General features: G+C 37.6%; 1 protein-coding gene across 1 annotated transcript in view; it reads right to left on the minus strand.

Annotated features, from left to right (window-relative positions):
- LOC140664752 (protein Fe65 homolog) overlaps nucleotides 1-17,086 on the minus strand; it is a 143,414-nt gene that overhangs the window by 100,590 nt on the left and 25,738 nt on the right. The window contains exon 3 of the mRNA XM_072890194.1: nucleotides 622-986. Coding sequence (XP_072746295.1) covers nucleotides 622-925 — 304 coding nt within the window. The 5' untranslated portion in view covers nucleotides 926-986. The remainder of the gene's footprint in view (nucleotides 1-621; nucleotides 987-17,086) is intronic.

The raw sequence follows: 17,086 nt of genomic DNA on the forward strand, positions 1-17,086 counted from the left end.
TAAATCCATGTTCATATTCTCACTAAAAATTCATTTCACTGGAAAGACATTTATTTCATCTCCCGGAATATTTGGATCATACGTATGCAGACCGACAAATCGCACGTCAAAAGCGAGGAATATTACCAGGTACAGCCGAGGAGAACATATTTACTCGCGAACGTAATCACGGACTCCGTGCCGTTCACTTCTGCCAACGCATAGCTACTTTCGCGATGTCGTCACGACCGCGTGTATTGCCCATTAATGTGAACTACGGCCCGACCATTATGTTGGAATGCACGCTTTCGAAATAAAAGACAACGGATCGCGGCGCGTTATGTACACCCACGACACGTGTCAGCCGCATTAAATTTGCGACCTCCGATCCTTTCAGTAGACTAGACCTTCGACTCGAGTAAAATGCAATGGGCGTGTTCGCTTGTTCTCAATCGTGTTACAATTTCGACATCCGGGACGTTGAAACATATCAAACGATCTGTTAACAGTTCTGTTTACGACAGAGCTTTGGTTCAGCACACGACGCTTAGTCATGTTTTTTTGCCGATTGTCTTATCGAATTATATTATCAAGCCATAGCCTCCTTTTAAGCATTTATTGAATAAATATATAGGCACTCACCTAAGAAGATCTCGTCGATGTCGTCGGCGTGAAGGTCAAGGTCGAGCTCGGGCGCTCCATTGTTGCCGGTTGGAGCCTGATGGCTCCTCTTTGCCAGATCCATCAACTCTAGGAGATCGTCTCGCAGCTCGAGGTGGCCTGCGGCCAGAAGCTCGGCCAGCAGGGTCAGATAAGGTGAGGTCAATAGGCGTGGACTGGTAGCACGCAGGCAACCGGGTAACCAGAGTCCTGGTAGACTGTAGGGAACCACCGGTACCGCTCCGGCACTGACGAAGCCACCGTTCAGGAGTTCGCCGCACAACATAGATGCCGCGATGACCTCAGCTCCTCCCTCGTGACCTTGGCGCCGCCTCGATGTCGACTATCTGCAAACCGCGCAGTGGCATCGATTAATACGAGCGGGAATGGAACATTCTCGAGGATCGGGGAATTAATTGCGAAACTTGCGGCGAGTTTCAAAGGTTAACGAAGTAAGAAATGGGACGGGATGTAAGTGCGAAGAAGAGTATTTCGCGACTTTTCACGGTGAAAAAGTCGGTGGACTGAGCTTTACGAGGGTCGAGCGAGAGTTTTCACGTCTAAGAAAGCAAGTCACTGGTTGTATTTAACTAATAAGTGAGTTAAGATAGCTAGGATAATTATGCAGAGAAAGATTAAAAGACTTTAAGATATCTCATCGTAAAATTTTCTAAAAAATAATTAACTAATCGATATTACAAGTATGTAATAATAAAATATGTGTGTTGCTTTTATTATTTTAAATATTAAGTAATTCCAAACATTCTTGTGTTTTTTTCACATTGACGTAAATCTGCTCATGTTAGTAAACTTCTCTTTAAAAAAAGATAAAGCTTCTCAGCAAAATACAAGTATATCATACGAGTATATCGATACACTATAAAGTGTAACTTTGTACGTAGGACGTATTTTTCTTCCATTCTACCGTAAACTTCGCAAACCGTGCAAGGTGTTTCATTATTACATTTATTTATTCTGACGTAAATCTTCACGTCTATGACGCAGTCAAGAAAATAAACTCTAACTGTTTGCGTATCAAAGTCAGTTTCTCTCGGAGAAAAATTTACGTACATATACAGAATACCTACATATATGTATTTCTGGTTTTGTATATACGAGATTTGAAAAGTTCCATTGGCAGTAGGGACTTTATGGAGTTAAACTTTGTTATGCAGAATGCATTGCTCACGTCGTTTCGCGTCGTGAATATCACAGGACACCCGTTTCGTTAATGCATGCGCATCCTGGCACAGGATTTTGCACTGTCGAAGTTGTCGCGAAGCAACATTAAATATACAATTTCGTGAATGAACATCAAAACCAGAAGAACACAAAGATATAATAGTCGTAACGGAGAACAAAATTTCAAGTTTAGTCGCGACAACAAAGGAGCCAGGCAAAAGGTAATACCGAATGCGAAACCGGGAAACAATACGATTTCTCTCAGACGGCAAAATGCACACAATTATAGTGAAATATACGCAAATTAATCCCATACACACACACACACACACACACACACACTCATACGTCAAGTTCCAATGAAATACAAACCGAATAGAATAACGAGAAGGCGGTGCCGCCGAGATAACGGAGATAACGGGTGTTCAAAACCAAAGGCGTATAAATATAAACTGACACAGAGATTCGATTTGATTGGTTTGAGTTTATTCAGTTAAAATAATTAAGCTTATCTATTCAATTATAGCGTAGATTTAATCTTTTCCCCTAATTATATGTAATATGTTGTAATATGCAAATATGTTATTTGCACGTAATTGATAAAATTCAAAAACATGTGTCTTCTAAATTCACGAGATAGAAAAGATATCCTTAATTATTCGATGTTTCTTTCTAGCAATACACTCAACAGTTATATTATATATATTGAAGAGTTATATTCACGCACCATTTTCTTTTGTATATATACTAGACAAGAAATTCATGATAGACGACGTGGATCTTTCGAAGAAAAACGTCACATGGATTGCGGAATTTCTGAGAATGTTCTTAGAGAGATACGCGAACACATTCGGTCGCGGACATCGACAATGCGGCACTGAAACGGCGCAAATGGAGTGTGACAGACGGAAAACCGGAAGTGATCCAATGGGTGGAGAGGCATTCCCATGGAGCCGACCATCACTCGGCGCGGTGCATGACGTCAGGCTTGGCGCGGGTGTGAATGCATCGAGTGATCTCACGGCGACAATGCTGTGATAAACGTCCGATGTACCCGGCAGTGATAAATGGCAGATGAAAATTGACAGTTTTTACGGGATCCCCCAGTAAATTTGGCTTTATTTTCATACATCATAAATTAAAAATTCTCAATAATTAAACATTAGAAAATAAAACTATTTAAAAAGTTAATATATATGACAGGCTGTATTATATATGATTGATTTATTTGATATATTATAAATAAAAAAAGAATATTTAAAAGGAAGAGAAAGATATAATATTTAATAAGATTTTTTAATTATATATTAAAGTGGCTTTATTCAATTTTAATATTAAAATTTAATAAGATTTTAATTTTTATTGAAACAATCTGACATTCTAATAAAAATATATACACGTACACACACACAATCAATTAAGAAATATATTTCAAATTAAAATCTTATCGTCAATAATATACTTTGAAACAATGGAAGAACTATGTTATATGCTGGGGAAAGATACGACAATGCATCAGAGATACGTTCCTGGGACACAGACACATATTTCCTTCACCGAGCCGAGTACGGCGTATCAGAGGTGAAACACGCACAGAGAAAACATCTCGCTCGTTAATCCGATCGCCTACGCACGAATTCTCGTCGTACGAGATTACATCTCGTGAGACGCGAGATTATGTCGCGAGAAATTCCCACCAAACTTTGGGGTCCCTGAAATTCTGGATCGGAATTTGCGGCATCAGCGGCGTAATGACTTGGGGACCGATGCTGTTATCTCTCGCGGAAAATCGAAGATCATGCCAGCACCGCGGACGGTAAACACGACGAAATTATCACAGCGAAATCCTTCGAGAGTATTTGTTAGAGAAAGCGGTATAATATTCGTGGCTTATGAGGTCGCGGGGATTCCGTGTGCGTCACCGCCGTCGTGGAAATTACTTGGGGGAGAACAGACATGTGTAATGTCATTTATATAGTATATAGCACATGACCGGAATTTGCTCGTGATATTACATCGTAATTCAGAGTTTCATCATTTTTGAATCTGTTTCTTTGCAGACGAAAAAAAATATTAACACGATAGAGAGCAGAACTTGTAGTTTTACGTAGCGTAAATAAAAAGTTTTAACAAAAATCTATTTTGAAAAATAGACATTTCTGTTTTAAGGGAAAAATCGTTGATTAAGATCAAAATGCAAAATACGCGGTAGCGCACCTGCACAATATCACGTGGAAAAATTGCGTGGATTATAGTAAGAGAGAAAAGCCCATTTCTCTCGTTTTTCAGATCGCACTCTTGTGTCATGGAAAATGCTCGTAATCGAGATGGCATCGCAGAAAATCGAAGCTGCATAATTTTCTGGTTCACAGACCGAGCGATCGATCTGAATTGCATCAAATGTATCATAGATACAAACGAATGATGTTATATTACTATGATTTAACAGAACGATTAAGATAAATATTCGAAAACATGTCAATCTTCACATTATCTACTTTATTTTTTTCAAACAAAAATTGACATTCGAGTTTGTTACGAAAATTCTTCTAACATCGCACATATAATTTGTAATTTGAAATTGTCCTTTAATTTTGACCTTAATTAACGATTTATTAATATTGTATATTTAAAAATTGACAACACATTGCATATAATACTTTCTTACTAAATATTTGTTAATAATTGTATGATAAATTGCATAAAATAGATTCAATATTTGTTGATATTTGCAAAATATATATGTGCATATACATACACACACACTTACATATTTCCCACAATATAATTGTAAAATCTGAAAGTTTCAATTATCGATATTAAATACTGTTTCGATTTCGGTCTGATAACATATATCAAATTGGTTAGCACGGCAAGCGCAAATATTAGCAATACATTTCAGCCTGTCAATATACGTCGTGATATTTGCGCGTATTGCAACATCGAAGCGGAAACGCATTTAAACGCGACGTATGATTACAATTAATGTTCATAAATTTTTTGTTTACCCTACACTATTGTTTTTTCGTCATACGTCATTGCTGTTCTATACTTAGCAGTTTATTCCATAAAATCACTAAAATAAACATATTGATTTAATTAATGTATTATAAATATTGTGTAACAATTTACAAAATTTCATAGTATTATAATTGCCAAACACATAATAATTTACAAAAGATGCATAAAAATATAACTAAAATATATTTGAAAAAATATAAGTATAAAATTAAATTTTTTATAATTTTTAATCGCGATTAACACGTACGATTAAAATTGTCTCAAACATACATTTAAATTAATCCGATATATTTAAATATATCGGATGGCGCGTATGATAAACATATCGCGCGAAGCGAAAGCTCTAATTATTATCGTGGATAAAGACCAGGGTGAGTGCCCGTTAAAACTCTCCCCTCATTACTCGCACGAACGCGGAACCAAAAGTTCGCAAGTCCGCGAGCAATTCACGCGGAAATGCGCTATTACTAGGCGGGATGAATCACAACCGGCCAGGAATATCGCGATACCGATACTGGTAACTTTCCGGATAACACAGAGAAGAGACGGGGAACGCGAGGGCGGTGGAAGGTGGAAGAAGGCATCGACCAGGGGCGGCAGACGAACGGGCGCCGCGATATCCATCCTCGTTATCGTCTACCCTCTCGCTTGTATGAAACTGGAACAACCTCCCTCTCGCCCCGCCGGAGATGCTCGCGCAAAACGTACGACCGCTCGGCACGAGATATCCGTTCCGCCTCGCCGTATGGCCATTCATAAAGCGGCCTTAAACACCGGTCTTAACCACCTCGCGGAAAACGGGCCGTGATTTATGGGCCGCAGCCGCGGATTTCGCCGCGGAGGTCCCCGCTAAAAATTTTACGACTCGCAGAATTCGAAGAACTATTCTGCAACCGCAACCATCTCGTTGCGGTCGCTGGATTAACCATGACTTCTATGTTATTTCAAAGTGCGGTTTCACGTCTCTTCTTTGATACCGTTCAGTTGTAAAGTATGAGGGTTTGAGTTTCTGGATAGAAAAAAAATTTGAACTTGTGTGTGTGAACACGTGTGTACGTGTGACAATGAGTTGTTTTGCGTTTTGCGAAGATATTTTCCTTAGGATATATATATATATATATATATATATATATATATATATATATATAATATACTTGAGATTTCTGTGAGAAGAATTAAAAGTGCGATCACGTAAAACTAACGAAAAGTTAAATGTAAGTGAAGAACAGTGCTTTCGCTAATACCTAAGTAGTGAAGCGAATTTTCACAACTTTCATCTTCACGACGCTATTTATCTTATAGTCCGTGATGGTGTGTTTGTGAATTAGTGTAGTTATTCTTTCCATGATATAAAGTATATAAACGGCATTTATTAAAATAATATTAAATAATACTAAAAGTTATTTTTATCTGCTTTAAAATAAATAAGAAATAAATAAAAAGAAAAGATTAAGTAATTTTAATAAAATTGATAATAAAAATGGATAATGTCTATTGATCTGTTAGGATATACTCATCTGCTGATCCGTGCATTCTTGCACGAAAGAAGTGTATTTCCTGCGAGCGTTTTCGCCGATTTCTGCGACACTCGTGCGATTAACATCGGAAAGAAATCGCCTACACGACGGAGTGTGAGCTTAACTGTAAAGAGTCCTCGAGCACGTACACGCGAATCCTGGAGAATCGTTTCCACCCTCGGCGTCTGGGTAAACATCGTCGCCGCATCGTTACCGGTTGCAATCTCGGTCGTACTCGCGAAAATCTGAGAGAGGAACTCGATATCACCTGGCTTTAGAGAATCGCGAATACCACGGAGAAGGCTTATAAACGGTAAACTTAAGTCAGATAGATCGCGCACGATATCGTCCTTCGAGCTTTACAATAACCCAACGCGAGATTTCACGATGGATTCCATTTGGATCTTCCTTGGTGCGAAAGGACGAGCGCGATGATAATCAAGATGAAATTGTCGGGAACGGGACTCTCGGGCGTACAAAGGACGCTTTGATCGAATAGCAGACAAAGAGAAATATTCGATGACCGTCGAACGATTAATTAAAGCAATTGGAATTCCATTTATAAGCGTTTTATTTTGTAAATGCACGCTGATGATTTTTAATCAGTTCACTTTTCATACGGGATCGTTTTTCATAAAAAGACAAAAGTAAAATTCGACAATCATCGAGAGATAAATTTAATTGGATAGATATTTATTCAGTCGATTTTATAAAGAATTATTCAATGAATAATTGCAATAATGAAATATAATAAAAGTGCAAGAAAAATTAAATATATAAATTTAAAAAAAAAGTTGAAATTTATATATATTTAATTAATAGTTCTTAAAAGATGTCGGAAAAAGAAATTTAATAATATTAGATATTTGATAAGTATGTCTATATTTATACTTAAGTTTTGTGTATAATTTGTTTTCTTTTTGTTTTAACAAACTTGTGCATTGCATAACAGTATAAATGCAGTATAAATTAAATCTGAAATAATTAAATGAGATGATATTAATATGCTTATAAATCGTATTCATCCATCACTTCTGGTGAATTAACGAAAATCGCATTGCACCCATCGAAGTATACAGGAAGTATATTATATGATGTAATGATTTAATAGAATGTTAATTATTCAGAATGTTGAATGAATTGTTATACGTTTATTTTTCCAATTATTCGTCGTACCTATGTGGTTTAAAATTTTAATTACGTTTTTACCGTTGCCATGCGGTAAAAACGGACTAATTCACTCTGCCTTCGCATTTATGAATTATTGTTAAAGCAAAAATTATTACACGTTAATTTAACTGCACAGTTCACTATTCAACATTTTTCTAACAATTTTATTGCTCGTAAGTTAATTATGTTTAATCTCAATTTTATAATATTATATTTCTTAAAATTCTATAATGACAGTGAGATGACACTTGATAATAATTACACGCACGCGCGCGTGTACGTACATACATATGTATTTTAATTGTATATAATTGCGTATATAAAATTCAATTTGAAAATCTTCATAAATTGCAATGCAAAGAGAGATAGAAAAAGAAAGAGAATATAACTTTATTCAAGTTATTAAATTATAATTCTGATATATAATAATGAAAATAATAATGTGAGAGACAGGAATATATGATGTCATTCAAGGAAGCAAACGGGACATGCCATCCGAGATCTCGGGCGAATTTTTCACCCTAAAGCTCCCCTTGCTGCTTGATTACATTAAGGGCGGAACCGACTTCCCTTTTCAACCTGCTGCGAACTGACGGAATCTTTGAATCGAAGTCGGCTCTCTGCTCGACAAGAATCTCGTCATTAAGATTTTTGATTTGAATGCAAATGGCTAGTTGTCCCTATCCCGCGCAGATCTTACCCATGCTTTGGCAAATGTCGCCGGGGAAAATGAACAGACTCTGTCCTAGATGAAGCATTCCGGGATGCATCCAAGATCGATGTTTCGTAAAACGCGCATGACACCTTCGCTCCAAAAGGGATTTCATTTTTTTTTTTTTTTTTTTGTTTTTGTTTAGTATGCACTTTACGAGCGTGATCGCTGGAATCGATCCTATTTACCCTTCGTGCCTTACTGAAGACGCGCCATATAAAACGAAAGAATCCCGTCATATTTTTCTTCTATTTCGAGCGACGCAAAAGCGCTATTGACAATCTGCACATGTGTGTGTATGTGTGTGTGTATATATGTGTGCGCGCGCGCGTTGTGTTATATGTATATCATTTTATCGATTTTTTATTATCCCGCCTGGAAAATTTTGCCAGGCCTTTGAGACGCAATTTTTGTCATTCTTTGTTCGCCCCCCCCCCCACTTTTCCCGAATAACAATTTCTTATCATTCGTCTTTTGCAATTTCGTCGCGCCCGCATTTATAATCTAACAATTTTTATTAGTCTACACAACTTTCGCAATTTGAGTAATTTGTTGCAGCAGGACGTTTTTCATCACTGTTCGAATGCCGTGGTACGCGACAGGCAGTGGGCGTCGTTAAAGTTTCAACCAAGAATGGCCGTGGTATACACGAGCGTCCTAAGTTAAAATGGAGCTCGTCGTGTGCATCACGCCGCGGCTCAGGTAAGGCGAGACGTAATTTACTGGTTTCTGCTTGTTACACCGACCGCACGTCGACGTGTCGCCGGGCGTTTGCTCGTAAAGCCGACAAACTCAACGTAATTTTATCCCGTCTCTAGATACGCCTCTACATGTACTATACAGCTCCGCGTATACCCGGTCCTTCGCCCGTGCCCTTCGCCCTTCGGCCAAATGAGATTTTGCTCGACGCAGACGACGCAGGTTCCGCAGGACACGCAACGGTCGCGCTCTACGAGATCAGGACACAACAGTTTATGTAATCTGACACGGTGATCTTGTCGTGGTTAACCTTTATCCGCACAAGCGAAGTCTCGAGAATATTCATTTTTTCATGGACAGAAATAAAACTACTGTTTTCCTCTTTCTTTTTCTCTCTCTCTTCCTCTCTCTCTCTCTCTCTCTTTCAAATGCTCTGTTGTTTTAAAATTTAAAATTGTTTCGAAAAATTTATATTCATCAAAGACAATTATTAAATAATTATTTATCTCTCTATAAATTATTATCCTCTATAAATAATGTCAATGTCTAGCAATTTTAGAAGATAATTTATTGAAATTGTCATAGTTGACTTATTTTAGAATTATCTTGTACATTGAAAAGTCGACAGGCAGCACATAATTAATGTCTTTCTCCTACAATAATAGTTATGTGCTTTATGAAATTATATAAAAGGAGGCTTAAAGTTGATCTTGTAATTACAAAAGAAAGTCGTTACGTAACCAGTACATGGGTAATCACTAATGAAAGTATTAAATTCTTTACAGAGATATGAAATTAATATAAACAATAGTAGTTGATATATACGAGTATCGGCCATCAACGAATCGCAGATTACATGAAAATGGCTTTTGATACCGCAATAGCTCGGCAATCGGATTTGCGAGTGAGTCGAGGTTATCCCTCGAAAGAAGAATTTACATGAGGATTTACATGGTTTGCTAGACGGTTGGAAAGAGAAAGGGGAAAAGGGGAGAGGGAGGGGGAGGGACGATTGTAAAGGCAGTAGCTGGTGCCCAATATAAATTCAAATGTATTTGATGCATCATCGAACTACGCTTCTATAAAGCCTCGCTGCCGTTCCATTCCGTGCAAATTTCTGTTTCGATGTAAATTCCATTTTTCTCCACGAAATAGTTGCTATATTGTGCCTCTAGAAAAACGTTGGCCATAATATTTGATTCGCAAATCAGAAAAATGTGTTTGTCATCTTAATAATTTCGACTATAATTTAAGAGGATAATTGTATCACCGTAAATGTTGATTATTAACTTCAAATTTTAATGCTCATTATACAAACTAAAGTTCTCCATATTTTTCTAAGCGCTCACATGAGTGCTATTAATTTCTCCTCTGTCCTTATTTATAATAATTATAATAATTTACACGTTTTTATTGTACATTGTTTACACGCACATTAGCACCAATCGATCTTTCAGTCGTAAATCGTGTCTCGATCTTTTTGTTGCAGGAAGTTCATATATCGTGTCAGGAATGCGAATTCAAGCTCAGGTGAGGAGGTTCAAAGCGAGGTGAACCCAACCAGGGGACAAGGCAGCAGGTTGATTGATCGCGTGTCAGGTTCCAGCCAACCTGGCGCCAGTCCAGTGGTGCCCAACTCGTTGCCACACGACAATTTTCGCGAGTGCAAAGTACAATACTATTAAACGAAAAACTAACTAAAGTCATTTTTTACCGAGATAAAACTAAGTCGGCAATATGTGTGTGCATAAAAAAGTATTTCTGTCTTTTACACGCAGAGCTACACAGTCTATTGTGAACAATGTGTATTATGTAGGATATAAATATTGAATAAGAAATGACGTCAAAAAAATAAATAAGAGAATTTTTTACTATCTATAAAAAAACTATAAAATAACTGGGATAAATTCTGTTTTCATTTATGACGCAGAGAGACTTGTCTTTAGAAGTATAATAAACGTGGGTTATTTGAACTTAAAGATACATGCAAGATTGCTCTACGACTTACAACAATGTCATAAAATGAGGTAAGATTACGTCAACAGAAGTGACTCTACAGTAATAAAAGGACTTTTTTTTAATATTGAAAGAAATTATTTTGAAGTTTTAACTTTAGTTAAACAGTTTGAAGAATTTTCACAGAGTAATTACTCAGATACAACGTGGTTATAAAACGTTATATCACCTGTTATCCGAAATTTGTTGATACAATCTTCACTCGCTTCTCTCAAGCTATAATAATATCGGTGTATATTTAAGGAAGATTGCATTAATGAAATATATGTGTGTGATGTTTAACTTCTACCTATATCTATTATATATTACTGTTATCGGAGCATAAAACGTAATCACGTAACCCATGCAAAAATTACTGTCTTCATTATAAAAGGATAACGATAACGAACGACATACTTGCATCTACGCGAAGAAGGCTACCAAGGAACTTGCTCTTCGATAATTAGAACATAATTACGATAAAATGGCGCACAGTGCGAACAGTGCTAAAAGCTAAAGATGTTCCGAGTATCCGTTTTCCTTTATCACACATACATACACAAGAGCACAAAATATATATATATAAAAAAAAAAAAAAACAAACTATGAAAGAACTCGGTCAGGGTAAACAGTAACAAAAGCGTCGCGCGGCGAACCGTTTTAATTCGCGAACAGAAAATACATGTTTCCACGATGCGACGATCGATAGGGAGTTACTTCGCGTACGCTCGACCGGAGAGTGAATTCGCGTGCGCGCGAATTAGACTCGCATGAATTTCAAGGAAGGAGAGAGAAAGCGCGAGAGAAACAGAGAGCGAGAAAGCGACGAATTTAAGCTCCCGAATCCTACGAGGGCCACCCCCTCGCGGAAACGAATCACGGCTGTGCGCGCCTCCAACCTTGTAACCTGTCCGTCACTTTAAACCCTCATCCCTTCCCCGGTCCTCTGTGTCGGCTCTCTCCGCCACGCCAAGTCCCTTTATTTGATCGACGAGTGACGTTATCGCGGGTAATATCGGACGGCGAGAAAGAGAGAGACAGAGATAGGTAGATAGATAGGCGGACGGAGAAAGAGAGAGAGAGAGAGAGAGAGAGACTCTCCGGCACTTCCGATTCGCCGGCTCACTCCATCAAACATTCATGCTGTCGGCCGCAAACTCGCGCAGTCGACCGACCACCACCACCACTACCCACCACCACCAACCCTGTGAAAACGCGTCCGATAAAATGCAGTCCATCCCGACACCTTTTGTGCGCCCGTGCCGTCGTAACACTTCGCACCTACCATCGTTCATATAACTGAGATTAAACCTTCATTTCCATCGCGTCGCATTTTCTTTGAGCCTCCCACGAATTCTCGCTCGATCGTAATTGACCTCGCTCTCTCTCTCTCTCTTTCTCTTTCTCCCCCTTCTCCCTCTCTCTCTCTATCACCTTCTCTCTTTCCGTCTGTGAACATGTCGTATTTTTAAAGTTTTATTTTCAGATGTTATTCTCGTAGCACATATACCATGCAATGAGCACCATTATATCGTACCGTATGAAAAAAATTGTTTTAAACGAGAATCTAAAGGAGAGTCTTTACACGCGTGTTGCTCACTTGTCGTTCGAAAATCGCTCCGCTCGCAGGGGCATCTTCCTAAGGGGTGCGTTATTTTAGGATAGGATCGATCTTTTCAAGCCCGCATCGCGATTATACGCCCGTGTTTTTGCAACGGTTGGTAATAGACCGCGGGCGTAAGCGACGATGCGGACGATCGCTTCGTTAATTGAGCGATCCCGAGGTGCGCCATCACGTTTTATTCTCAGGCTTGGAGATTTTTAATGGACGGAATAGTAATCCGAAGATAAGAAGAAGACGAAATGAATAATTCGGTGTCGTATGAGAATCGCAAATTTGAAATCTAATAAAAGCGAATAATGAATTGCATTATCTAAATCGTATTATAGATATCTTTGTACGAGTCATTTGTTCGGAAAATGAGCTGAATGAGATTTTTGCGGTCTTATCAAAATATCAATTGAAAACTCATTTATAGTGGCAAACGCAACTTTTAGCTTCGCAAATTCAAGTAGTTAATAAATACAGTACGGAACTTTGATATTAGCTTCATCGCGAGTTTATAAGTGTTAATTAAATTGCAACAAATCGTACAAATGTCGAGAAGTTAATGATGCGGAAGTCGTGTTAATGCGGAATGTTGGAAACTTGCCACCTTGCGCAACAATCAAGGTAATCTCGTGGGGATCGCAGATGAAAAGAGCGGGAGGGGGGGTGGGTGGGAGAGGGAGGTGAGAGGGAAAAGGATAAACATGGAATGAGAAAGAGAGGCGTTGAAGGGGAGAGTTTGGACATAAGGAGAGGAGAACGGACTCTAGAGCACTTCGTCACACTCTGGAGAAGACAGAGAGGACAGAGGGGGCTTGTTCTAGTTTACGGTTCTCAAAACGAGAACATGGGGCAAACTCAGGCACCCGTATGTCCCACGTGGCTGAGAGGTTTCCCCGAAATTGTCGGTGAATTCGGGCGGGTTCACAGCCAGGATGACTGTCGTGGGAGTTCCGATGAAAGATACTCTCGCTCGACTCTTGTCGTCCGCCATTCTGATGCCCGCATCAAAATTTGAATTTTCGTCGGAATTATCATACATCAAGCATAGACGCATCTCGATTACCAGGGTTGTGTATCTTTGAGAACGTTCGAGGAAGATATGATATAAAAAGAGAGATTTATTTAGAAAAGCCCATATAGACGAATATAATGCCTTTTCTAAATAATAAACTTTCCTTGAACGTTCTCAAAGATATATATCTCAATAAGAAAAAATCGAAATTACTAAAAGTTAATTTTTCGTGAAGCGTAATTTAAAAAAAAAAAAGAAAAAGTATGTTTCTAAATTATACTGATAAATATATAATTTATAATTAGTCCCTTACGAGAAGCCACTAGGGTGGATAATTTGGAGATGAATTTATTAATTATGTAGTCAATCGATCGAAACTAGACTTGATTAATTGCTCATGGTCCATCCAGCTCATTATATATTAATGCATCAATTGTCTCATTAAAGCTGCGGAGAAATATATACGTTCATAATACGTTCAACATGCGACAGATTAATTTATTTACACGTGACAACAATTGTTCGTATTTGCATCCCATGTTTAGCGATAAATGTACTCATATAATTTTCATCGAATGATGCCAAATGTAGCGTATAAATCGGAACCAAATAAATTAACAATCTTGCACAAACTGCAAGCGATGCCTATTTGCATTTCGCAACGTTAAAGTTTTAGTACATCTTATCGCCCGTTTTAGATGCAACTTTATTTTATTCTACCTATTTTCATGAATGTAGCTGTCAGTCTGTTAAGCTAATATCTTTATCCTAATGACGATAATTAGAGCAACTATCAAGCACTTATCAAGTGCAAAGGTGCTTTTGCAGAAATGGCTGCGATGACGGTTACTCCTGCATAAAAGCGCGCTGCCAACTGTAATAATCGCACCCGTCGGCAAATCCGTCGCGGACAGTTTTATAATCCGCCGCTTTTACACCCTCGCTTTATTAATACAGTGGCAGTAACGGGGTTAATTCACAGCTCGCGACAACGCGAAAGCGCCGAATTCGTCGGGGTTGCATTGTTCGCAAAGTTTAAAAAATTCTACTGTCTTGCGCGAAAAACACCATTCTCTTATATATAATATACTTACTTTTTAACCAAGATACGCCATAATGTCGTTTTCTTAAAAATGTTTTTTTTTTTTTTTTTTTTTTTTAAGTCGTTAGAAACTTTTAAATGAATCGCGTATAACTTTAAATAATGTATATTTTTACAACTATGATTTATATTTCCTTGAATGATAATAGCATTCTATTCTTTTGTATGATAATTCTGGCAATTTGTCTTACGTTTTATTTATATTATTTTCAAACTTAAATGAAATAAATTTTATAGTCGGCAAGACCAAACAAAATTTTATTTTATTATCTACAAGTATAGTAACAGAATCATTGCCATTCAAAATGTTTCACTAACGTTAAATCAGCTTCTAAAATTTTGTGTTATTTCATGCAATTGGTACTTTTATTTTAAACATGATATTTTTAAAGTTTCAATTTTACTTGTAGCGTAAAACAGAAATAAACAAGTAAAAGATAACCGCGAATTATCTTGTCTTTTAGAAGATCGTGCAAAGAGAAATCAGGCGTTCTAATAGAATCTCGAGTCACGTTTTTTTTTATATTTTGCAGCACGAAGAGTTTGGCTCGATTTTTAAAGTGAGAAAATAAATTTAAAAGAGGTTTTAAGGGGAAAAGCAGAGTTGGCAGAGAGTTCGCTTTTGCTTTGACATTTTAATGCGACTCGCGACTCTTCGAAAAATTCATCGAGCTTTTTAATCGATATCGCGGCTTCTTTCTCGTCTCGCAGGAGGTAATTACGTGAAAAGCACGAATCAGTTCTCCAATAACTTTGCAGAAAGAAACGCGATCGCAGATACGTTCTTATTAATTTCGTTACCAAACTCTTCTGACAACATTGTACTGAATCGTACGATTCATATTTCAATTGAGGACGATAAATATAAGATAAATCTTCTTAAATTTAACTTTAAGATGTGTAAAAGTTTAAAATTTTTTAAATGGTTATTTCTTTTTAATTATCTGTTTTTCAATAAAAGATTAAATTAATAATTTAAGTTATATTTTTCTGGGAATCATTATTAAATTTCTTGGAACGTTTTAAATTTTAATCTTTTTATTAAGAAATTATACGACAGTATTGAAAAAGAATATGGCGATATTAATTCTTCGCGTAAAGTGATTATGATATTAGCATTTTTTCCGCTTTTCCATTAGTTTACCGGCGGTTAACCATAAATTCACGCTCGAAGAAAGCGGTGAACAGTTTGTTCCGCCGCGAAACAGACATGACGCCGAAGAAGACGGCGCGCTTTGAGCTCCTAATCCGCCAGGGGAGATGAAGAAGTGCGGAGGAAAGAGCCACGGGAGGAAAATAAAAAGAACAATGAATTCTAGAACAAAGAACAAGCAAGATCGCGACGAGTGGAGGGATTTGACACATCGAATGAAAAATATGCGTGAAAAGATAGAAGATAGCAAACGAAGCGAAAAGCATTCGGCGCGAAAAAAAACTCGCGAAACGTCATTTCGATATGAAAGAATTAAATCAAGCTTATAATCCTGTGCTGTGATATAATTTATGACAGTAAACAAATACTTAATATTTTTTTTATATTTCTATCTAAATCTCCTCTCTCTCTCTCTCTCTCTTTCTCTTTCTTTTTAGTAGTGGCGAATTGTTAGACTCAGCGTTAATTAAATCTTCCAGCGGCTACTGGGAGGCCTACGCACGTGCAACACGACCGCACCGCGACCGCATCTGTCATTGCGATCATTACGGGATCGTTGGCACGTCGTCGCCACGCGACGGAAGACGCTAGCACTGCAGGTATTCCGTCTCGAGAATGCAAATGGTCCCGTCGTGGATGATAATATGCAGATTAATCCGGCCAGCCCTTAGCCGGCCGAAAACTCCTAACTATTCTCATTCCCGCGTGGGGAGAGTGTGCCGAACTGTTCGCCGCAATCCCGGCTCGGTTCTTACGACAATTGGCTCGTGCGGAGATGAGAGGCTTGGACTTAAAAATTTTTTTTTCCGAGAAAAAAATTTTTTTTGCTGAGAAATGGTCTTTTCCCAAATTCTTTCTTGAATCTTTTATTTTACAATTAATTACAAATACAAAATATTCATTGACAAAGTACGACAAAAATTATTTAAGAAAAGCTAAGAAAAAATGCAATTCAAATTTAACATAAAAAATATTTATATAATTGAAACATTTTTTGAACAAGTTCTGCTGCATTATATATATAATACATAAAGGATTTAAAATATTCATTTAATGTTTATATATATAGGCCTGTAATATCGCTTATCAAAGCTTATTAGATTTATCAAATTCGATTATGTCACTTTTGAAATAAACACCTCGTTTAAGAGATACGGTGTTTGTCGACAGAATTACTACCGTAGGAATTACTTCGCGAAATTTTCGCAAATGGGATGTAGGCAGAAATCTGATTTCCAAGTTTTGCAGGAAGCTTGGGAATTGTTTGAAAAC

The sequence above is a fragment of the Anoplolepis gracilipes genome, chromosome 4 (assembly GCF_047496725.1).
Source record: "Anoplolepis gracilipes chromosome 4, ASM4749672v1, whole genome shotgun sequence".
Lineage (NCBI taxonomy): Eukaryota > Metazoa > Arthropoda > Insecta > Hymenoptera > Formicidae > Anoplolepis > Anoplolepis gracilipes.